Source organism: Amphiprion ocellaris, chromosome 19 (genome assembly GCF_022539595.1).
Source record: "Amphiprion ocellaris isolate individual 3 ecotype Okinawa chromosome 19, ASM2253959v1, whole genome shotgun sequence".
In the NCBI taxonomy this organism is placed as follows: Eukaryota; Metazoa; Chordata; class Actinopteri; family Pomacentridae; genus Amphiprion; species Amphiprion ocellaris.
The window spans coordinates 16,226,091-16,251,363 of NC_072784.1; the positions used below are offsets into that span (position 1 = coordinate 16,226,091).

Genomic DNA, 25,273 nt, shown 5'->3' on the forward strand with positions numbered 1-25,273 from the left:
AACTTAGAGGCATTTGTTCACACATGTGGCTGAATAGGAGGCCATCCAATCAGATTTGAGGTCTTCACTCTGTAGGTTGTTTGGTGAGACTCTTGGGCCTCCATCAGCTGATGTGGATGTTTGATGGTCTTCTTCTCTAGTGCCAGATGATTCATCCATGAATTCAGCAGCTACAGACTGAAATGAAGCTCATGCTGCCGTTATTGAATTCCTGTTCCAGATCAAATGTTCAGAGCTCACCTTGAATGCAGCCGTCTGCTGTCTGATAGTTTTTCTCATTGTAGTCTTCAATAAAGTCTTTTTCCTCATGTCAGGATGTGGTGAGACTCTTTCTCAGTCTCTGCAGACGTCCCTCATTGTGCATCTCCAGAGAAGAAACAGAAAAACTGATCACTGCTTCAGCATCAAACGCTCTCCAGCATTGAGAGTGTTTTAGGAATTAATTCATTGTGAACTTTGAAGGAGCAGAAACTTTACAGCTGCCAAAGATATGAGCTCCAATTCTGGATGTTTTAGGAACTGAAGTTCATCAAATGAACACTTGATTTTTGCTGATAACTCATTAAATTACTGAAGAAATCCAACATGAAAACCTGTAAACTCTCAGGCAGCTTTTGTTAAAGTTTGTCTATAATTCTATCATCATGTTCTGGAACCAGGACTCTGCAGAAGTTCCTTCAATCAGATACTTGTGTGTTTCTATTTCAGGCCTCAGGTTTGAAAGTACAGCAGAGGATTAGAAAGGAGTGATTTTAATATTTAAATCAGTCCAGTAAATGTTTGGCGTGAAAATTATTAAAATTTTGATTTAGATAGATTTGTGTCAAATAATATTGTAGAGTCTCACTTAAATATATCCAAATGAGTTCAGTGTATTTACATTTTATAGAATATTTGATTTCTTAATCTCAATACTGTAGGATCCGACCCTAAATATTATAATAATGATGTCAATTTAAATAATATTTTAGTGCAGAGTCATAAACTTTAATCAGCTAAACTTACATAATAAATATCACTGCACAATCTTAACCTGAACATTCATATTATTGAGGTAAATTTACATAAATCATGATATTCTAGAGTCTTAACTGGAATATTTCTAACATTAATCTTTTTGTATTGTGCTGATGAACAACAATAACCCGACTTTCAGATAATATTTATTGTCTGTGATTGTGAGACTAAATTCCTCCACATTCTGGAACTGGACTGAATTTCCCAAAATGGAAACATGGACAGAATTTAACACTCATGTATCCACGGCAACGGTAACGTTTCTGCTTCTTACCAAAGTTCACAACACAAGTAAAGATTTTAATGTAAAACTTCAGGGATGACTGCTAACCATAAGTATTCTGATCAATACTTCATGATCAATATCAGGACAGATGTTACAACTCCAGCTGTTGCATTAGACTGCAGTTATTCACAGAGAAATTAAAACATCACATTCCTCATGAAAACTAGATGGGACTTTTATTAAATAAAGTGTTGGTGAATAAACAGTGTAAAAAGTGCAAAGCAGCTCCATTAAATCAGGAGATGTGAGACTTCCACAGCATGGATCACCATCTGCTGTGTTGATTCATAGCTGAATGTCAGAATGAACTGAGAAAATGAACTGAAAAGCTGCTTTGAGCTGCAACATTACGGTCTGACAATACAACACCATCACAGTTTTCATCTGGTTGTTTTGCTTCAACATGCTGTGAAGTTCAGTTTTTACCTGAATCAATACAGAGATTCTATTTCCAACCAACACTGGAATAAAAATTAGAATGTTATGAGGTTATTAATGCAACTAAATCCTTTCAGATGGAAGGATTTACTTCTAAGTTCTAATTCAAGTTTCAGTTGGAGCACATTGCATTCACAAAGAAAAACAGCGATACCTTCATAGCAACATTTAATAAACCTAAAGCTTCCCTGTTGGTACATTGGTGGAGTTTGTTACTGAGCATCTGAACCTTAAATCCAGTGAGATGACCATCTTCAGTCGAGGCCAGTCAGAGAACTTCAAGACCTTCCATCAGCTGGACCAGATGTGGCATCATCTCCCTCTGAACATCTGGATGACAGGAGAAAAGACAGAAATCAAACACAGATCACAGAAATACAATTTATTCACTTTCATCATTTTATAAAAGTAGCATGAACTTTATTAAAACTTGACAATATCAGTAATGAAAGTAAATGTTTTTATCTCGTGTTGAAGCTAAATTTAAAGTCAATTTTAATGACAGTTTATCCTGAGAGTAGTGAGAATGGAGCTTTTCTTTCCTTTTTAGAATATTCCCTCAAAATATTCTGTTTATTATTGGCTTTAGAAGCATTTTTCTTAATTTATTTTTAGATATCTCAGACTGATACACTTTGCTGGTTTGCAGATAATTTCATGTACAATGACAATAAAGATCTTCTATTATAACATATTTTGCTAAAACAAGAACTGCAAACCTTCTCAACCATCTCTCAGGCTGCAAAATTCCAACTGCGACCAAGAATTATCTGATGTAGTTATTATTATAATCTTTACTGATCCAGCCCTGGAATTAATAAAAATCTGTATATGGATATGATTTTCTCTGATGAGACCACTATGGAAGCTGTAGTAACAATTAACTATCCTTTGAAGGGAAAGATTAGGTCTTCTTCAGGTGGACAAAAAACAAGTTCTCCCTTAAAAAAAAACCCCAAAACAAACAAAAAAATGCATACAATAAAGTAAATCTCTTCTGCACTGCACACATACTACACTTTTGTATAACTCTGGATGTCAGAGTAAAGGCAGACAGATCCACTGATCAGCCACAACATTCTGACCAGTGACAGCTGAAGAGAACAACATCCATCATCTTGTTCTAATGCAACGTTCTGCTGGGAAACCTTGACGTTCATGTGGATGTTTGACATGTACCACCACCTGAACACTGCAGGACAAACAACCCCCTAGTCTCCATGGCAACAGCAGTCCTTGATGCAAGCTGCCTCCCTCAGCAGGACAAACTAGAACTGCTACTACAGGAGTGGTCCGAGGAACACGACAGAGCTAAGCTGTTCACCTGGGTTCCACACTCCCCACATCCAGATCTGATTGAGCATCTGTGGGATGGTCCAGGATCAGCCTGGTCTAGGTAGGATCCACCCTGCAACCCACAGGATCCACAGGATCCACAGGACATCCCCAGAGGTTCTGATGAACCACTGGGTCAGAGGAGTTTTAGCAGCATAAAGGGACCAACACTGTATTAGTCAGGTGGTCAGAATGTTCTACTGTTATATTGTCATGCTGATTATATGATCAGTAAATGCTACCATCAATTATAACATCCACATTGATCAGGAAAAAAAAAAACAACTATCAGTTTATTCAGAAACTGTGGGGTTAAACCTAAAAAACACAGACCTCAACAGCAGTTTGTTTCAAAGCAGAACACCAGCCGGTTTTCACTAAAGAAGCTTTCAAAGCAACAATTAAATGACAGTTTTGTTCTCATTAAGTTCAGAATCAGCCAAAATAATGTACACACATCAGGAAAAGAAAAACTTTTATAAATATTTCATTTGTATAAGTACTTCTACACATATAGATTCCTCTTTCTAAATTTGATCAAATCACGATAACTCTGTGTCCTGTTGTACGATGTTTTCCCAACAGATGGCGCTACCCTCATGAATGGAGCATCAACAAGTGACGTCTACAACACAACAGAAATGTCTGGAAGCCAGTGGCCACCACTTTGAGCACCTCTTGTAATTGTAGAGGCCAAAGATAACTTTTATTAATCTCGTGATGTCTGAATAAATTTGGTATTGAAATATTTATGCAACTTTTTCTTTTCCTGATGTGTGTAAACATTATTTTGGCTGACTCTGTATGATGGGTTTCTGACAGGTCACCAGGCAACATCTTTTTATAATAATGACAAACATACCTGCATTCTACAGGAGTGATTTTCCTCATGTGCAGGTAAAGATGTGTGAGGAGCTTAGAGATGACAGAAGCAGGAGTCATCCTCACTAATTCAGCTTCCACCTAGAAACAGAAAGACCACAAACACACACTGATATACTCTCAAACGTTCAACCTCACAGCCTCAAAATATCTGTTTAGGAGGTGTTGTGTTTCTAAATTCTGCTGAAAGCATTGACAGACATTCTCTTACAAGGTTGTGTAAAAAGCAGCCTGTCCTCTGAGCTACTGAGAAATTTTCCTGAACAAAGTTTCTACGTGTAAATCAGCTCAACAAAAACTAAAGCCTCAGTCAGAGATAACAGGTATTGCAAATTATAAAGAACTTTCTTTGTTAACTCAGACTTTCTGCTTCAACCTCATATAAAAAGGGGAGTTTAACTCGTCAGGTGACTGAAAATGAACGGCTTGTGCAGTTCTAGATCCAAAAGTAGGATGTTTCAACTCATGTTTTACTACAAATACATACAGTAATAAATAAATACAATGGCTGGTTGTTAGTTTATTCACTATTAATGTCACTTTATATACTGGATTGAACTTGAGCAGTGGAAGAGAGAAGGAATTTAATGAAATATGGAGATTAAGAGAGGTAATGTTGCGCAATGTTAAGTTAAGCGTGGTTTAATTCAAACCAGCTGAATGTTAAACTTCAGTGCAGCTCAACAGGTTTCAGTTAACCTTAAAGTAAAATAACTTTTTTAAAAGCTAAAATACACAGCAGAGAAATACAGGTTGAGAATGTCATTCTAATAATGAGGACAGCTGCAGCAGCAACTAACACAGGTGTTCAGCGGTAAGTTAGCCACCTGTGTTAATTAGCCCGCTAGCTAACTTAGCCGCTTAGCTAGCTAACGCGTCCGGACCAACCGCTCAAACACGACAAAACACAACTATTCACAAGTCGCTGACTTAACGTACAACAAAATAACGCCACAAGTTAGAAGTATTTATCTTCTTACCGCGTTATAATATAATAATAAAATAAAAATTCCTTAAAATTCAGATTTTGCATTTATTATCAAACCAAGAGTTGTCGTATGACCAGCAGGAGACAATTGAAACCTCCAGTGATTTTGGTGACACTACAGTAAACAAGAGTGAAGTTATTGAATTTATTACTAATAAAAAAAATACTAAAATAATGAAAATTCCTTAAAATTCTGATTTTGTATTTCATATCAAACCAAGAGTTGTAGTATGACCAGCAGGAGACAATTGAAGGCTCCAGTGATTTTGGTGACACTACAGTACATAAGAGTGAAGTTATTGAATTTTATGACTAATAAAATAATAATAAAATAATAAAAATTCCTTAAAATTCAGATTTTTTTATGTAGTGTCAAACCAAGAGTTGTAGTATGACCAGCAGGAGACAATTGAAGGCTCCAGTGATTTTGGTGACACTACAGTACATAAGAGTGAAGTTGTTGAATTTATGACTAATAAAATAATAAAGTAATAAAAATTCCTTAAAATTCAGATTTTGTATTTAGTATCAAACCAAGAGTTGTAGTATGACCAGCAGGAGACAAGTGATGGCTGCAGTAAATTTGGTGACACTACAGTGTATAAAAATTAAGTAATTGAATATTTGTGTAGTGTCTCTCTTCGCTGTTGCAGCGGTTTTGCTATTTGCACACTGTACCTGTTCACTCGTCGCACAGCTGGCTACTCATAGACATCAGTGTTATTTCTGCAGCTTGAAAGACAGCGACTTTTGATAAAACTGGCCATGTAGCACATTGTCTAGCTTACAACGATTTGAAAGAGGTATTGTTTATGTTTTTACAACGTATATCTCATGAGTTATTGATGCCGGAAGTTTGAATCTGTGAATATCTTGCCAACTTTACCTAACTCGGTAAGTTAGCCACCTGTGTTAATTAGCCCGCTAGCTAACTTAGCCGCTTAGCTAGCGAACGCGTCCGGACCAACTGCTCAAACACGACAAAACACAACTCTTCACAAGTCGCTGACTTAACGTACAACAAAACAAATATACATGGTTAGAAGTTTTTATCTTCTTACCGTGTTTTACTCCAAAAACAAGATCAACAGCAGCCAGAGACGCTACCAGACGTGCCGACCATAGATATACAGAGACTAGATACGCTAGCGTGCTGTCTTCTATATTATCTATGGTCTGACCAATCACTGCTCTCTGGCTCCGCCCTCTGAGAATCTTGTTGTCGTTTGGCTCCACACTTGCTGATGACCACTTCCGGTCTCAGAAAATGAAAAAACTGACCTTTTTTTGTTTCTGTCTCTTACTGATTTTATTTTTTTGTTATTCTAAATATAAAATGAAAATCAAAGCATTTTTAAAATTTCGTATATCCCTTTTTGATCATGAAAAGGAAAAATACCTTTTATTTCAATTTTCATTTTTGTATTTTAAAACGAAAATCAAATAACCACTCATTTGTTTTTCAATACCCGTTTCAGAACGAAAAATCCAATTACCAGATAAATACACGGACCATACACGAACCCCTTCTGGTGTAACTGAATAAATAAACTTTTTCTTTTCTAGTAAATCCCTGCCCTAACTCACTAGGTTAAGATAGTGTTGTTTCTCACTGTAGCAATAAAAGGAAAATATTTTTGTTTACACTGTGTCCATATAACATGTACAACATAAGTATATCCATATTCTGACTAATTATAAAGGTTGAGGTGAATTTTTGCTTCTTGAACACACACAAGAACCATCCTTCTTTATTCATGAGGATAAATTCCACCTATGGGAAATTTCAAAATGATATGTCGATAATACAGTTTGATTTTAATGATTTTTTTCTTAAGGGTTCAAACAGTTTTAGTGGAAAATTTCGGAAACTGTTTGATCCAGATATTCAGGTAAGATGTGAATCTGTGTAGTCAGGTTACTTTCTGTCAATCACGGGATTAAAAGAAATGTAAAAATTAAGATGAGAGACTAAAAACAATTGAACTGTCTCTGAATTTAGATTCTACAGAGTAAAAATACATAAGATTTGGTTTCTAAACAAATTTATGTCCAAGCTTTACTTGTTAAATTCCACGATGAGTTATTTCCTTGTTTGTGAAGCCTGTAAACCATAATAACCTCCCTTTGTTTCCATGTAAAAGTGGATGATGCACAGTTTGAATGTACCTCAGCCACTGCGTGATCTCTCTGCAGCGTATGTTCTGCTGATGCATTTTTAAATTATGCAACATAACGCAGCTCCGAGCAAAAACTGCCAGTTATTGTTTACATATGTGACTCGTGTCGGTTTCAGCAGCGGCAGCATTTTGTGCCGAGCCTCCTGCAGAAGCAGCAGAGCTGTACTGCAGAGATAACAGACAGCACAGATTGGATTGTGATCGGAGGAGCCTGTCAGTCCTAAAAGCAGAGATAAACCTGCAGCCCGAGCGAAGCGTGTATTCTGAGGCAGGAGGTGAAGAGACTGAATGTGAGAAAGATGAGGAGAAATGAGAGGATGAGGACAATGAAAGGCAAGGGAGGCATTAAAAGAGGGTTTCAGGTGCAGCTGCAGGCGTAAACAGTAATGAGATGACATGCAGGTATGTGTCCCATTTGAAATGCAAAATAAACCCAGAGACACATTCGAGCATCAGCAGAGCCAGGACACAACCACAACAATGAAAGCAGCTCTGCATAAAAGGTTTATTCTGCTTTAATGCAGCTTGATGTATTTCTACGCACTGTGACTATTGTGGCTCTTTGGGTCACACTACTGTATAAAAAGGTTTATATCAGAGCAAAAAGTACGTTTCCATTAACTTTTTCTAATGCAATGCTTCAAAATGTACGTAGTAACATGTTACATAACTATAATGCCAACATGCAGACGTTTAGCAGGTATAATATTGATCAGGTTCACCATTTTAGCATGCTAGTATGCTAACGTGCTAATTAGCACAAAGATGAACAGAAAGACTGCTGGGAATGTCATTCGTTCTGTTTAATTAGCTGTTTAATTTAGCCATAAACAAAATGGAACTTTTGGTCTGATAATGTTGCAGGATGGAAAGTCGTAGCTGGGATCGCTAAACCTTATTATTTAAGTTCTTAAATCTTTAAAACACAAAAATTCAGAGTCTAAATAGGGCAATCCTCCTACAAATGATGCTCATATACAAGAATTCTCTCAAAAATCTGAAGATTTGAAAAAAAGATCAAAGGATTAACATTAGTACATCTCATCCTCTGAGAGTCATGAATGTCTGAAGCAAATTTAACAGAAATCCATGAAATAGATGTTTAAAGATTTCAGATAAATACAGTTTTTACCGGTAATGTTCGACACAATTGCCATTAGTGTACAGATTTTACATTTGAAAGAAAAATAAGGTTCTTTAGCTATTAAAAATATATTTTTAAACTATTACTTCACAGATTTTTCCTGTTTTTTTAAATTTCAGATAATAGCAGGAACATTTATTGATTTACATGTAGGGCATTAAAAAAGAAAACAAAAATCAAAACTCGAAATATTGTCCAGATCAAAAAAATTTGTATTTTTACAAGTAGGGATTTCTTTTTTCCCCTTTTTTTAACGTGTTACCGTATCTGTATCTGATCAGCACAATTCCTCAGAAAACAAACTGATTTTGTTGTCTTCAAACATTTAAATCCAGTTGGTTTCTCTCATGAGATGCTGATCTTTCAAGAATCAAACTTGTATCATGTTCAGCAGGAAACTGGCCTCCACAAAATGCTGTTTTAACAAGATGTTCTCTGGCAGCGTCTCTGCGCTGATGCTGTCTCTGGATTCTTCAGCAGGTGAGAGCAGTGAGTCTATTCTGAGTTCAACAAGGTGTCTGAGGGAGGTGAGAAACGCTCCTCACGTGCCGCTACAGCTCAACATGGCAGCCTGATAATGATGTGACAAAGCAGAGCTGTAAAATGTTCCTATTATAAACTCATGTTGGAAAGAAGACTGTTCCTGTCCGAGTGAGGTTTGACTGAAAAGCAGAGCTCAGTATGAAAGTCTGTGTTGACTGAAGATACTTAGACATTAACTGTTGTATGCTACCAGTGCAGCAGTAGCTGCCCACATGCTCAGCTGTTTGGTTTTACTGTGATGAAAACAAAAACAGGATAAATTTGGCTTTAAGCCACATCAGACCCAGCAACAGTCAGCTGCTGTTTACATGCATCTCACGGGGCTCGTTTCATTTCTGCAAAACACCTCGATGTCTTTGGCAGCTTCTCAATCAGCACAAATCTAAATACAACACAGTTAAGGACTAAAGTATTTGGAAAGTTACACGGTATTTGTTTGCAGACTATTTGGTTCAGCAGATTCAACTTGTAAGTTTATGAATACCATTAAAATCTGAGCTTTAATTTGAGTGTGTTTACATCATTGCAGAAAGAACTGTGTGGGAGAAAGAAATGACCTTTTCAACACCAAGGCTCAATCTGTGAAGGTTCAAAAGTGAGTTGACCCTGTGTTGTTTCAGCGTTAGTGCAGAGAGCTCACATGGATCAGAGCTGAACCTTAGAGGGAGGTGGAGCAAAGATGTGGCCATTTAAGTGAGGGAAATAATAATGGCAACGATTAAAATTTGTAATTGCGATTCTTATACATAAAATTAAATACTGAATTTAAAAATTGAATATAAAAATACACTAACATTTGCATGTAAACACTTTAAACAAATAAAGCACTTTTTAACAGCAGTATTCCTTTTACACAGTAGCAGTTAAAATGTTTCTTGTAAATCTCAACTTCAGCATTAATGAAATCAAATCCAATCAAAGCTATTTGCCACAGCAACTGCATTAACATTTTATCTGGTTTGTTATAGAAAAACTAGTTACCATCAGAGTCCAAAACCAGGATCATAACAGTATAGCAGGAACCTTCCCAGCAACAGCAAGTTAACATTTCTACATCTATATTCTAATTTTTTCTCTGAACAGGTACCAGCAGAAAGATTTTTGTTTTATCAGGGAGCAGCATAAACAGTCTATGTTCAGTAGCAGCTGTAGCTGTTAGGGTGAGGTGAAGTGGTCAAACACAAAAAAGTCCACAGCTGGGACTGACTGTGCAGAAGACTTTTTAGTCTGTGGTTTGTACTTTGGCCTTTTTAGGCTTTAATATATAGGACAGTGGGGAGAATAGCAAATGACTGCTGCGTTGACGTTCTGGTTTACATCATCACACACACAAGAGAAACTTCCAGTGATGCAGGTTGAGATTCATACGTGCCGTCACTCGTTGCGATCCTAAGAACGTTCCTCAGACCGACATCTTCCACAAAACTAATCGGAATGCAGTCTATAGCCAACTACTGAGCTGCAGCATTTGTTAGCCTGTCTTGTTTTAGTTTATCTCTATTTCTCCCACACGCTGCATCCAACCAGTCTGCCGAAGCCTTCCTCCACTGTTAGTTTGGGTGAGACGTGATGACGCCCATCCCGAGTACTGATCAACATCCAGCCCTCCTGTGACCCATGGCTAGTCTGTCTGTGTATTCAGAGCCAGTGAGCAACAGACTTTCTACAGTTCCACAGGAAAACGAAAAAAACGACAAACGATCTGGTAGACTGAAAGATGTGAACCCCAGGCAGGCCTCAAAAACAGAAAGGCCAGGCTGCAGTGAGCAAAACACGGACCAAATGAAATGAACTCTTTTTAAGTAGAATTGTGTAACTGATATCTGTATAACAAAAAGCAATACAACAGCCTTGTTAACATTTACTGACGATTTCACTGCTGAATGAAGCAGCAGGATGAATGCAGAGCTTTACAGGAGCACTACTTAGCTCTACAATAATACTAAAAGATACTAAGAGCTTTGAAAGTGAAATGTCCTCAAATGACCGAGTCAAGCTCCTGATCTGAGTCAGACTGAGTGCTCAGTATGTGCTGGATACCTACTTGGTTGCAAATCGCTTAATGTTGCAGAAGACAAAAGAAACAAAACTTAAACTGAGAAAAGTCTTCAGGAATTACTTCCAATTGGAAAAGTTGAAATAATACTTTAATGTTAGTTGGTATTAGACATGTTTCCTGAAGTCTGCAGGCAAAGACAGCAGAAACTCTTTGAAAAAGGTGTTTCCAAGTACATTAGAGACAATTTGTTTTTTCAAAAACTCAAAATAGGGGACGATTTATCAAGTTCTGCCGCTTCTGTCAGCCTTTCCCAATGTGATGCTTCAAAAATGCCCACAAAACATCAGCTAGGATTCTGTAAAAATCGTAGTCACAGTGGTTTATTTATTCGTGTCGGACACGATGATCCCACCTCCAGCCCCTGAAGGAAGCAGTTCTTGGTTCTAGACCGGTTGTTTGGCTGTCGACACTGAACAACTGGTAAATATCAAACATGACACATTTGTCTGATTTCATGTGTACCTGTACTTGCTTACCATTTTTATGTTTCCATGCTCTTTTGTCTTTAATTAAAATTGAAATAACCCCAAAGTTGCCCCAAAAAGCAGCCAAGTGTCCAAGTGTTAAGCTCCATCTTCCACACAGTTCTTTCTATCCTAAACCTGCTCAAATCGAAGCTGAGACTAACGTAGGATCCACTGTTTTATCTCAGAATTGAATGTCCTGAAGCACAAAAAACATGATCCTCCTTCACTGAATAATGAGGAAGAATTTATAGCAGAACTTCACCTTAAAATCATAAAAATGCATTCCATTTTGTTTGGCCTCAATAGTTTTTGAATAATTTGCTCAACTAAAGTCATTCTGTTTGTTTTATATCCAAACTGCTGGCAGATATTTTCACTTGTTTAGCAGCACAATGATTAAAAGTTTGATAAGATAGTTGGGGATTTGCCAAACAAACAACCTTCCTCGCAGCAACAAAACATTTTGTTCCTGTCTAGGAGCTGCAGTGATTGTGCTTCCTAATTTCTGTCTTTGGAGGATGGTTCACCAGAGATGCCCTGAAAACATTTTGCCATTTCAAGAGAAAGACAAGGATTCAGTTTTATTAAATAACATCATCCTTTTATTCCCCAAATAATAGAAAGTGCAGACATGAAACTGACCATTAGCTTCTCTTTTTAAACATCTTAGTCCAGTTACGACTCATGTGAAGTGAAACACAGCTGAAATACTCCACACAGCAACGACTGATGAAATATACTAAAGGGTCAGTTCACCCAAATCACAACAGCATGTTTCAAATCATTCTATGGTCCTTTTAAGAATTTATTCAGAGTCTGATTTTGCAGAAACAAAAAGCAAAGAAGCAGAGCATCTTAAAATCTAGTAGCAGAAGATCAGAGAGAGAACAGTTCACATTCAGATCTGTGTTTAGGGTTTAAAAACAGCATGTTGTCGAGTATAGTACGTCGGCTGCTTAGCAACACCATCAACTCATGGAGACAGTTTAGGTATTTAAAAACCTTTAGCGACTTGCTTCTGCAATTTGCACCTAAAATCACACTCCTTTTCCAGTTCAAATCTGAACCTGCAGACATGGAACTCAAGACTTTAAGACTTGATGTCACTCGGTTTACTCTAGACTGGTTTAATTCCCATTAAGCCTTTGAACCCCAAAAGTCCCAGGTGGGTTTGAGAGGTATGGTAGCTTTAAAAAAAAAAAAAATTTAAAATGGTAAGAACTTGCAACACTTCAACAATCCACTGACTACACACCTGTGATGTGCAGTTCTATTGGGAAAAAAACAACTACATCTCAGCTTAAAAATTGTGATAATTCATTACAATCACTTTACACATCACATTTAAAAATTAACCCTGTGCTTGACCCAAATTCTGTAAAAAACGAAAAATTCAGAGCTCCTCGGCACAACCAGGAAGCCATGAGTAACTCATCTGTGACCAACAGTCACGAGACAAAAATTCTGTGACTTTTCAACTCAACTGCAGGCTGTGTTTCCACAGAGCAGAGAAGAGATGAAGGATGGAGGCGGATTAAAAATCTAAATAGTGAAATATCTATAGTATGTAGAAACACTAAAGTTTTTTTTTCCAGTATTAGTAACGTCTGTGGGCATTGGGAAAAATGTAAAGAGCTTCAGTAAAAAGCTGTTATCTTTATCATTTTTTGGTCATTTATGGCACTGGAACTACTACGCAGAAAAAAAAGCCCAGAAACTGCTTGAGGTTTCGAAGGTTAACTTCCCAAGGATCTCATTGTCTGGTGTGTCCACGGCTGGAAATCATTAAAGAAACACTTACAGCTCCTGAAGTTGCCTGATATCATCCTGTTTTTACATTTTCCTCAGCGGCAAAGTGACCCACTGACAGTTTATTTAATACATATATTAGTACATTTTTTTTCTTTTTCATCCTTTCTTTTTTGTGAGGGGAGGAGGAAAGAGGGGAGGGAAAGAAGGGAAGAAGAAGAAAAAGAGAAAAAAAAGCTTCCTGCAAGAATGGATAATATATTTTTCTGAACTCACAAAATGAAATTACTGTACTATAATCTTGTAACCAAAATAAAACCATTCATTCACTCATTCATACATTACAAACAGGAGCTGCTAAAGGTGAATTCAGCATACCTCTAAAAACTACTCTAGTGGAGTGACTGCTTTGTGATTTGGTTAAAGTGACCCTTTAACTTCACATTTTCTGAAATCTCTTTATAAAGTAACATCACCACTAATCACTTAAGTTCTTTTTGCTGCTGCTCTTTTTGGGACGTTAAGTTTCCACATCCTGAAAGCAGAGAAGAGCCCAAACCCGACACCAGTGATGAAAAGTAATACGCTTGAATATGATGAATGTACAGTCTGTGGTCTCAGTTAGCGAGGATGGGATGTTCTTTGAGATTTAGACTGAAAGTACACATGTTTTTATGTAACTCTTAGCTTAGTGCAGCTTTATATTAAATTTAAATAATTTTAGTAGAAAAAAGGAAGAACAGAAAGAGATAAATAACAGCTGAGATAATAAAATTATACTGTAAAGTGCATTGTAGCAACTGTGCATGCAACTTGAGGAACATAAATTATGTGGTGACTGAAGCCCTAACAGGAATAGAAAAGTAGTACAAAAACTGTAGCAAAAAAGTGGCCTCATATAAAGATATTATGTCCTATACAACAGATCGATAAAGATCAGTTAAACTCTAATATATGCTTAAACAATAAACGGTCTTTGTGATGCGGCTAGTCCAAGTGTGGGTCGTCAAGAAGTGGAATAAAAACACACAATCACCATCACGGCTCAGTCCAGTTGGTGAAACTGCCTGTGTTAAAGACCTACAGAAGAACAGAACAAAAGACATTTCTTATATCTACGCGTATATAAAAATAACTTAAAGTGGCCCCTGGTTGGATCTGTCTGTCGTGATGAGTGAAATCTTACCAGAAGGTTTGCCTTCTGCTCGAGCACACACATTAATTAGTGTTACAAAACAGCTGAGGTGAATTCAGGCAGCTCCAGTCGCACCCTGAGGAGATCTGAGGATCTTTCTGGGACAAATGACAAAAACACAACAAGAGGATGTCAACACCGAGCTCTGGACAGAAGCCCTTTATATTCTGAGGCTGCTGATATTCCTGCTAGTTAGTTTGTTTGTGAAGGATTACAGTGCGTCCACTAGGGGGCAGATTAACAATCTCATGTTGAGAAAACAGCAGCAGCAACATCAAACATTTGTGTATTTATTTAGAACCGTATTAGCTTTTCTCCTCAGGAACCTTCACTTTTTTAAAAAAGCATTGGACTAATTCACTGTTTATTTTGGGTTCCAGTATGACTTTTATTTTGTATTTGATTACTGCACCCTCCTTAATTGAACTTCGTTATTGATGTTTGGGCTTTGTTTGCTCTCTGTACTCTGACATGATTTTACTTTATTTTATTGTATTGAACCATTTTAGCTGAATTTAAAAGCGTGAAATAACATTTTAGAAAGAGCTTTTCAGTATCATGTGTAATATTACATTTTTCATATGCAATAGCCCTTTATAATTTGTAAAATTTCTTTATGTTCAATACTCCACTTTAATGGGCATTATTTTCATTATCATGTGTAGTGTTTTTATTTTCAGTGACGCATCATAGTGACCAGAGTGAGGTCAGGATTGTGCACAATGCATCGGTAGAAACAAGCATATCAGCGCTCTTAAGTAATAATGAGAGATATGAAGACAAAAAAATGTCAATTTTGGAAGAAGGGACTGCTGAGGTTCACGTTCAATAGCAGACCAGAATCCTTTACATAAACTTTAGTGTTTAAAACTGCAACATATAAAGTGTATTCAGGGCTGTGATCAGCTGTGACACTTTTTAGCAAGAGTTACTAATATAATCTATAATAATAATAAAGAAAGAAACCTAATAATGATGAGAACTTGCAGCAGAAATATTGATTATTTACTGATACTGATTGAAATAACAGTTGGACCATGCGGACATCTGCAGCTCCAAACATCATTTTGAGGGATAAAAAGGAGAAGCAGGATTAAACAGCACAGCTAACTGGCAGTTGCTGAGAAATTTTAGTGTGAGTGATGCATCTTCACTCTCCAATCATCATCTGAAATCATCAACCACTGCTCTCATTAGTCATTTTACAAAGCAGAAAACACATGCTAATGTTATCGGCAGGTTGAGCTGCAGTAATACCAAAAAATAAGAAGGTATTCAATAAGAGATTCTGTACTGTTGAAGGTGAACGAATCTTTGTCCAGAGTCAAAATCGATCCGTCTCTCAGATCCCAACCCTAAAAATAACAAGTTCTTCATTCAAACTGAATTAACAGTCAATAAAACACACTCTCATTTTGGCTTTGCTGTTCGAAACCTCACAATTCCAAAAAGTTGGAGTCTTAATTTAAAGCAAACCTGACAGCGAAAACAAGTGACAGTATGCTAAATATGACAAAATCCTGTAGTCATGGAGTCAGGGAGGTGACTTACTGTCAGTTAAACAGCAGCATCTCAGACTGGATTAATCGCTAAAACTTCAACTGTTTTTTACTGTTTTATTGCTTCCAAATTCAGCGTCTTATTAATGAGAGAAAGGACTTATTCTTTTAAAATGATCATGAACAGCACAAACCTCCACTGCCCCCATGTGTCTTCTGTGTCATCTCTTGTGTTGTCTGGTTGCACTTGTGAACGGTTTGTTCTGTTGGACAAAAACACACCGTTTATTTTCCAGACTCCCAACGTTTGTATCTGGAAATCAAAAAGCTAAAAGCTACACTAGTGACCTCTGCAGGCCACTCAGCTCCTCACACTTCATTCAACAGATGGATTTTTCTGTTTACCTTGTGCTCTGGACATCTCATTGAGAAGTTCTCTTCGTTCAGGACACAGGCTGAAAAACACACACCAACACACAAAATGAGCATTGAAGAGTTCAACATTTTGCCACTTTTCACGTAGATACATGACATTTTGTAATCTGATAGAGTCCTTCCAACACAGATGAGAAAAGCACAGGCAAGTCAAGCAGTTGCCCTCAAAACATGCATGACTTTCAATATAATTTTCAGAGACAGAGTTAAACCAGCTTAGGAAAGACGATGAAACCAGGAGGGAAAATAATCAAGATTTACTTGCAAGCGATTAATGACAACCGGCTAATATTAATGGCTTCAGATGTTCAGCTGGTGCACAAACAGCTGGATTTGATGTTACCTGACTGAATGGCACATTTGTAGTGATAATTCCCGGGGCAACCCTTCTGGAAACAGCCCATTATTGCGCCTGTTTGATGGCAGGATGAACAAATCTGAAAAAGAAAACTGAGAATCAGTCACATCTCATTGGAATCTGCTTCATTAGGAACGTTTGTAAATTGGAATACAGCCACTCTGCGATCGAATCTGTTTGCTGTAATGTGTATGTAGGAAAATCTCCATCTTTTTAAGCCTGTGGTGATGTTTCTGTTTTCCTTCAAAAAGCATAAATACATTACATGCCAAATAATGAACTTGACAGAATTTGTAAAGTAAAAGTACAAGATGTTTGTATACCTGTTAAATGGTCATCCAGCTGTAGTTTTTTAATAAAAAGTCAGTCACTCACTGTTTCCTGTGCGAGCCGGGCTGCCTCCTGCAGCCCATACAGCTTTCCTCTGACCAGGAAGACACCGGCGGACCAGATGCCGCAGTCCTCATGGATCCAGCACTCATCCAGATGAAGAGGCACCTTTGAGGAAGAGTGGCTTTTAACAGCAGCACAGTCGTCTTCTGAGGAGTTTACCGAATGGCTGTTAGAGAGTCCATTTACATCCTCCTTCTGCTCAGTCCTGCAGTTCTGACCATCCACAGATGTGCCGGTGGGGTAGTACGGGCCGTGGAGGTCCCCAAGGCCCATAGCATTTGCCGTCTGGCCACACAGGCAGCAAAGCTGCGCAGACTGACACCTGCTGTCCGAGCTGAGCCGGCCCAGCTGGAAGCAGGACGTGTTGGGAACAAACCCAGACAGAGACCTGGCAGCTGCCTGCTGCTGTCCTCCTCTGCTGCTCCGGACTGTCGCCTCCTCCTCCTGGTAGTTAACCACCGTACATATCTTCTTCTCCATGTGAACAAACGGGCAGAAACTGTCTGATTTCTTGTCCTTTTTGTCCTCTTTAGCAGTTAGATATTTGAGCTTGATCTCCGGCTCTCTGGGAGAAAACAGAGCTGAAGGTCCGGTCTGAGGATGTCTTTTTCTCTTTCGTCTTACAACAGTCTTTTTGTTAGCTGCTGAGCTCCTGCAGGCCGAGGCCTTCTGTGGTTGTGGTGGTGGTGGTGGTGGTGGTGGTGGTGGTGGCGGGGTTCTGCTGTTCTGTGTTTGCTTGGTTCTTCTAAGCTTTTTAGTTTTAGGGACAGTCAGTGGCTTCGTTCGTTTGTGATTAATGCTTTTTGTATACGAAGCTTTGCTGCTTGGCTGCTGCTCCTTCCTCTGTGGTGACTTGCTGTTGGTCCGGACGTCCACATCAGACTCCTCAGAATTGCTGCTCGCTCTTTGCAACAGATTTGGTTGTGAGACCGACTCGTCTGAGCTGGACAACCTTAGCGCATACTCCATAAAGTCATCAGAGTCACAGCTTTCATTATATATACCCACAGCATCGTTTTTGACTTGTCTCCTCAAACTATGCCGAGACGCGCCGCAGGAGAACTGAGGCATGTCGGACACAGATTTTCTGATTCTGCTGCTGCGTCGCACTTTGCCGTTCTGAGCTTTTTCACTCTCGCTCTGAGGTGGAGTTTTCTTACAACGGTGGCTTTTCTTGTTCTCATTGCTCGCTGAAACTTCGATAACATCGCTGTCATCGCTTGAAATATCCAGCGCAGATTCAGCAGGGTTGCTGTAAACAGCACTGAGGTCCGACAGGAGCACCACAGGCCTGGCATGGTGAACAGGAATGTCCACTGAGCTGTCCGAAGAGTCTTCTGAGTAAGAGCTGTCAGGACTGGGCGAGCTCAGCGGCTGAGGTAGGTGATAGCAACCTCTGCCTTCATCCAGCGAGGACACGGCAGGAGACAGAGGCTCCACGATATGCCTCACGTTGTCCTGGATGAAAGAACCACATAAGAGCGGCTCCTTTGCCGAGGAAACGAGGAAAATGACGTCGGAGCCGCTGTCGCTCTCCTCTCCGCCGCTGCTTTCAGGAACTGGGCCCCCGCTTTGGTCGGGCCCGTAGAAACCCGAATGCCAAAGGTTGCCGTGAACTCCGTCACGGTACAGATCCAGTCCAGGAGCTAGTGTTGAATTCATGTAGTTCCCCAGAGACTCGGGGCCCTGCTCCATGTCCCTGCAGTGGACCGGAGCGCCCGGCTGAGTGGAGAGAGAGTTGTAGGAGGACGAGGCTCTGGACCTGTACGAGGAGGCGATGTCTGTGCTGCAGCTCGGTGGGCGTCTGTGGTACCACTCGGGCTTCTTGGCCAGATCCATGGCCTCGGTGTGGCTGCGGGTCCGGGGGTGGTAGCTCTTTGACAGGTCCATAGCCATGAGGGGTGGATCCTGAGAGGACACTTCCATCACTACAAAACACACACAGGAGCAATCGTTAGTTAATACACAAGGTGACATTAATGCCGTCACAAGGGATGTGCAGCGGAATCTTCATGGCTTCATGGGAACCAGATTTCATCATCTCAGGAGATTATCAACAGTTTATGTCTCATGACAGTTTGGATACTCCTCATTTCTGCCTTGCTGCAATTAAAGATCAGGTGGCTTTTAATTTCCTGCAGCTAAACACAGATCAAACTGAACTCTGGGTTTTTGATCCTCATCTTTTTTAAACAGCACTGACAACCAACATAAATCCAGAAACTTTGGTGGTTGTTTTGAACTTTAATCAACACATTAACAATCTTGCAAATTTCATGTTATATTGAGATTTTAGATATACAAGTATTGCTTTTTGGCAAGTCATTTTGAACACTCCATATACTCTATACTTTGCACATAACAAATATTTTTATTACCTCGTTCTTTAGTCTGTTTTAGTATCTCTGTGAGGTGTTTTTGTGCCAGAAACATTTCATCTTCAGTGTTGGATGTGGTTTCTTGACTTTAAATGTAGCTGCTGTCACAGATCCATCTATTTTCAAATCAAAAGTATTGCCAGAGTTAAACCAGTGCCTCCCAGCAACATTGTTCAACAGCTTATCAACACCCTCATTTTCTCCCACCTCGACAACTGCATCTCACCAGTCACATCGCCTGTTTGCAGCTGATTAAAAACTTGGCAGCACGATTTCTTAGGAATTGAACACTCAATGCAGGAAATATAACTCTGTTGCAGGCTGAATTACACCAGCTCCTCATTCGTTACAGAATTCAATTTAAGATGCTCATGATTGCTTTTAAATCTCTACATTGGTCCAGCTCTGGTCCACATCTCAGAGCTATCAAGTCTTCATTCTGCACTGCAACCCTTCAAATCAGACACTCAACTACTGTTGAAAGTTTATGTCCAGGCTTACAACAAAGGGGCAACATGCTTTTACTGTTTTAACTCAGTTTAAAATTTTAAATACCCACCTGTGCAGATATTTATATTCGATAATATCTTATCAAATGTTGTAAACCAATATATAACTCCAGTTTTAAAAGGTGCCATAGAAATAAAGTTTATTGTTATTTTTGCTACCCTATTTCAGGAACAAAGTAGTTACAGAAACATTAGGGATGCCACAGCACAAACCATGCAATACGACTTTCTGTACATCCTGTAATAACAACAGAGTTTTTCAACAGAGAAGTAAAATGACAAATTGACATATAATTTGAAGGTTAAGATCCTGCTTTGTTATTTATTATACTAATTTACCTGGTTAATAAAATATGGTTATGCTCTAAATTTGTCTAACAAGTTTAAATAGAAACTAAATTATGTTAAACAAATTTACATGTGTAATTACATTTTTAAAAAAATGAAAAGAATTCAAATATAAAGATCAAGACCCTAAAATGCAATTATTATCCAAATTGACCCGACGTTTGACTATCAAGGTTTAGAACCAACAATGTTATTCATTAAACAATTTTACATGACTAGTTTAAATAGTAAGATCAGAAATATATACAGAATGATACAAATGTATGCATTGCACAACTTTACCTGATTAATTTGAGTATTAAGATCAAGACCTACATTTTATGTACAATACAAATTTTCTCAACCAATTTAAAAATGAAGACTAAGATCCTACAAATTATTTCCGATAAAACATTACTTGTTTAATTTCAATATTACGGCTAAGACCCTACAGGTATTTACATTCATCTGACTAATGTATAGAAAATAATATAAGAAAAAGCCCCGAGATATACATTTAAACTACTTTATTATTGTAACATAAAAGTTAAATCAACGGTAGATTTCGTTTGTCAGCAAATGCTCACTTTGAAAGCTGTGAGACTTTCTAATAAGAAATATTAACAGCAAAGTGGATTCTCTATGATCACTAATCAATTGACTGTTTGATGTAACTTCTGATTACTGTATTAATTGGGTGAAAGAAGCGGTGTTAACAACTAAATTAACTGTGAAATGGGATGAAGACAAGCTGCTAGTTTTGATAAAAATGACCGTTGGGATCAGTGATGAGGTAATTGACAGAACTATTTTCCGCTGATGAACTAATCGATAAGTTGTGTTTCTAACAGGTAGGCCCGTTTCAGACCACCAGTGCAAAGCTGTCTGTATTCTGTTTATTCATGTTGATAAAAGTTGGAGCTGTTACCCCTCAGGTGGCGGCGCTTCGGACGGACCTCCCCGGTGGTGGAGGTGCGGGCTGACGGTGACACCCTCCGCGAAGCAGCTGGGGTAGCGGGTTAGCTAACACGCCTCTCCAGGCCCGTCACCAGGACTGGCTGTAAACAAAAGCAGCGGCGGCCCCGGTTCATGCTAGCCGTGCAGCTAGCTGACGTTAGCCCGCTACGCTACTCCCAGACGAAGACGAAACTCGACGCGGCGAGGACTCAGGAGCATTTCTGCTGAATAACTCCGGCAGGTAGCGTCGACCTCCGGGCTACTGCTGGTAGTTTAAAGTTGTCATCATGGACACCTTCTTCCTGCAGTCAAGTCGGAACGAAACAACATGGAGGACGGATGAGAGCGGCGGCGGCCTTCACAGTAAGAGTCCAGCTATTCAGCCACCTTTAAAACTACACATGGAGAGACAGAGATATTTACAGCAAAGAAATACAATTATAAATTAACCAAACAGGTTTAAATAGTAATGGGATTAAGGGATTCTTATTTTGCTTTATTGAAAAAATAAATAAATAGTAATTCCACCACATCTTTACCCCAACAAGCTTCATATCCACCAACTTTTTTCTGTCTTTACTGGAATTGGCATCAAACTACTGCTCTGTTAGGACAGTATTAGTTGCTGTGAAGAGCACAACATTTCTAAGACATAGTTGAATAATTAATATTACTAAATAGCATTTGACAGTGACATATTGCTGTTACATTAGGCATCCATCCATCCATTATCTATACACCGCTTAATCCTCACTAGGGTCGCGGGGGGGGCTGGAGCCTATCCCAGCTGACTCAGGCGAAGGCAGGGGACACCCTAGACAGGTCGCCAGTCTGTCGCAGGGCTACACATATAGACAAACAAGCACTCTCACATTCACACCTACGGGCAATTTAGAGTAATCAATTAACCTCAGCATATTTTTGGACTGTGGGAGGAAGCCGGAGTACCCGGAGAGAACCCACGCATGCACAGGGAGAACATGCAAACTCCATGCAGAAAGATCCCGGGAAAGCCGGGACGCGAACCAGGGACCTTCTTGCTGCAAGGCGAAAGTGCTAACCACTACGCCACTGTGCGTTACATTAGGCATTTTGCTCATTTTGATCTAAAATATTTACATTTTTATACTTTACTTTTAACATGGTGGCATGGTCAAAATAATTTATTTGCATCTACTCTTTTTGCAAGCCAAAAATATTTTATGTACATATTTTTTTCAGATCTGAACCACTGATTTATATCGATAGAAACATTTACCTGAATAAATATTAAATTTAAGATCCTACAATATTATGTATAACAGAAAATTACCTCACAAGTTTAAATACTAAGGTTAAGACCCCATATTATTTATTGTCTAAATGTACCTGATTGATTTAAATATTACATTTAAGACTCAATATTAATGATCTAATTTTACCTGTTCTTTTTAAAATTAAAGTAACCATTCAATATTATTTTGTGAAACCATCAGTATTTCTATCTTTGTAACTACAAAGTGATATGCAAATAAAGTTATTGTTATAATTTAAGTTAGTCTAGGGTCATACTTGAGGCCAGATACAATTTAAATTTCTTTTTCTGTGGCAAATACACATGTATATTCTGTATTGCAATAGGAAACAAGAAAGGTTGCCATGGTTTTTACATTTTGTGTAATAAAATTCAAACCTGTAGATGTTGCCTTGTTCTTTTCTATCACATTAATTGGAGCTTTTATTTTGAAATAGTCCCTCAGAAGTCACATGTATCTTTCGGGCGTCTTCACACTTTGAACTGTCCAACAACCTGAATAATTTCTGCTGCACCTTCACAAAATACTAGCACAACATCAATAAAACGGGAGCTCTCAGTTTTTTATCTTTTATGGTCTAACTACAGTTTAATTTTATTCTTTATTTCGGGACAACAAAAACATGAAGAGTAAACATGAAGCCCCTCGGAGACCTGCGGCACAGTGACAAACAACACAGCCGGTTTAATCTGCCAATTTCATTTAATAAAAGTTAACAATTCATATTAATAACACTGCAGTGTTAAAAAAGACATAAATTAAAATGCAGCATCATGTGCCAGAAAATGAGTTTAATTTAAAAGATTTAATCGCTTAAAAAACAACAGACTTTGTGACACAGAACAAACATAAAATATACTACAACACGCACTCATACTTCCATAATATTTGGTGAATACAAGCATCTTTATCCCCCAAATGGAGATAATGTGAAATTAAAATTAGGGTGAAGTGAGATATAATGAACATAACACTGATGTCCAGCTGCAGCCTCACGGTGATGTTTGTCCCAGAGCCTGATGAGCCAGTCGCAGGTTTTCTCTCAGCTCTTCAGCCTCTCGTTCAGCTTTCGCCCTCACGATGCTCAGCTCCGTGTACATGTCCTTGTACTTCTTAGTCGCGTTCCTCTTGTCCTGCATTTAGCACAAGTCAAATGTGTATGTTAAACTGCTGACAGACTCCAGACTGGACTGAAATCTGCTGTTTCATCCTTCTAATGATGAATCAGCCCTCAGTGTTCAATCTCACAGATCTTTCACAATCAGTGCTTACATGACACGAGTAAAAAGCCTTAAACAAAATACAATAATTCACCCTTAATTTAAAAAAGGCACCTGGCCAGACAAGACAACTTTTTACAGTCTAATTCTTTATTGAACTAAAAGATATTTCATCATTTTTTTTTAAGTAAACATGATGCTTAAAATGAAAATTTCCTCGTCATCGGGACTAAAAACAAACAGCTTTTGTAAATTGTCTGTTAATGTCCTGCCTTTTGTCCTGTCCATAAGAAGGTCTAAAGCTTATGTTTTGGTCCTGACTTAAGCGTGGAGAGTCCAGAATATGAGTTATAACATATACTTTGCTTAGTTCAAAACAGACATAGACTCTTGTTTGTATTTTCATGGCAGCTTCTCATTCACAACCACATCCAAAATCTTAATTCACCTAAATATAACTGTGCAGCTGCTCTGCAAAACAAACAAACTGTGAATATCTGGCAGCCAAGGTGGCAGAAAACATATGGTAAGAAACTGTAGAATAGTTTAACGTTCAAAAGTAGTAAAAATGGTGACAATGGCAATTATCTGTAAAATAATGAGATTTTAGCTGATTTAAATACGCTGAACTGTAACTTTCGTCACACACTGTAAAAGAAATATTTGATTTTTTTTGATGATTTCCAAACAGTAAATATGGTGTAATTTAACTTTTCAAACAATATAAAGGAACAAATTATCATTTATGAAAATACAGATTTTGAATGTGGACTTTACTTTTCGGTACTGGTTGTTTTTTTTGTTTTTTTACTGTTAACAATTATGTAATTTTACTAGTTATTATCTGGAATTAAACAAAACAAGAAAAAAAAGTTGTTTTAAAAGTATGTTTTACAGCGTGGCGAGTCTCTCACCTTCTGTGCCGACTGCAGTTCGTCCTTCAGAGACGTGATCTCCTGCTTCAGACACTGGACCTCAGACTCCTTCACTCGCAGCGTGATCTGAAACACAAACTTCACATCATCAGGTTCATGTCTTCAGAAAATTGGAACTAAAGAATCAAACACATCTGAACACAAATGAGTCGGCAGTTTGGCGACACGTAGCTGCAAACAATCTGACAGGTGGCCTGTACCAGTCAAAAATGGTTGGAACTGACTGGTTTAATCTTAAACTGAGTATGTAATATAAAAGTGTCATGTTTCAGGCGACCCATAAACAGAGGCTCTAGTCCCTGATGCAGCGGTCATGGGTTTCAGTCCGACCCACAGCCATTTACTGCATGTCTTTCCCCCACTCTTCTCCCCACGTTTCACTAGGCAAAGGCAAAAAAGCCAAAAAAATAACAAAAAAAAAAAAAAAAAAAAGGATCATGATTCGTAAATGTAAATCCACTCGGTAACTTTCAGCTGCTGTAGGGAATAAACTCACCTCCATCTCGTACACGTCCATCCCCTGACCGAGCGGCAGGTCGTCCTGTTTGGCCAGAGAACACAGTCTGGTGATCTCTGCTGCGAGGTGACCACTCAGCTCCTGGACGAGTCAAACACAACAATCAGGCTTCTTCCTCTTAAAAACCCTGTCAAAATAATAATACCTCACAAGCCAAGCGAAGCATC

At 38.5% G+C, this 25,273-nt stretch overlaps 2 protein-coding genes across 6 annotated transcripts in view; both read right to left on the reverse strand.

Annotated features, from left to right (window-relative positions):
- Positions 1-14: 14 nt before the first annotated feature.
- si:ch211-165g14.1 (transcription factor 20) lies at positions 15-21,466 on the reverse strand. 5 transcript variants are annotated; one of them, XM_055005460.1, is made up of 9 exons: positions 19,347-19,461; positions 16,951-18,896; positions 16,561-16,654; positions 16,188-16,237; positions 15,977-16,045; positions 14,275-14,381; positions 3,939-4,039; positions 241-2,071; positions 18-177 (listed from the first exon to the last, which is right to left on the reverse strand). In XM_055005460.1, exons 1-5 carry the CDS (start codon positions 19,399-19,401, stop codon positions 16,004-16,006), a joined length of 2,187 nt encoding a protein of 728 aa, XP_054861435.1. In that variant the 5' UTR covers positions 19,402-19,461; the 3' UTR covers positions 18-177; positions 241-2,071; positions 3,939-4,039; positions 14,275-14,381; positions 15,977-16,003. The 5 variants fall into 5 exon arrangements, with proteins under 5 accessions (XP_054861434.1, XP_054861435.1, XP_054861437.1 ...); XM_055005459.1 differs by having other exon boundaries at positions 15-2,071; XM_055005462.1 differs by lacking the exons at positions 18-177; positions 241-2,071; positions 3,939-4,039; positions 19,347-19,461 and adding exons at positions 11,919-14,168; positions 21,111-21,466.
- Positions 21,467-23,117: 1,651 nt separating this feature from the next.
- LOC111574868 (myosin phosphatase Rho-interacting protein-like) overlaps positions 23,118-25,273 on the reverse strand; it is a 32,966-nt gene continuing 30,810 nt past the window's right edge. The window contains exons 20-22 of the mRNA XM_023279673.3: positions 25,086-25,187; positions 24,569-24,655; positions 23,118-23,567 (exon numbers count right to left, since the gene is read on the reverse strand). Coding sequence (XP_023135441.2) covers positions 23,427-23,567; positions 24,569-24,655; positions 25,086-25,187 — 330 coding nt within the window. The 3' untranslated portion in view covers positions 23,118-23,426. The remainder of the gene's footprint in view (positions 23,568-24,568; positions 24,656-25,085; positions 25,188-25,273) is intronic.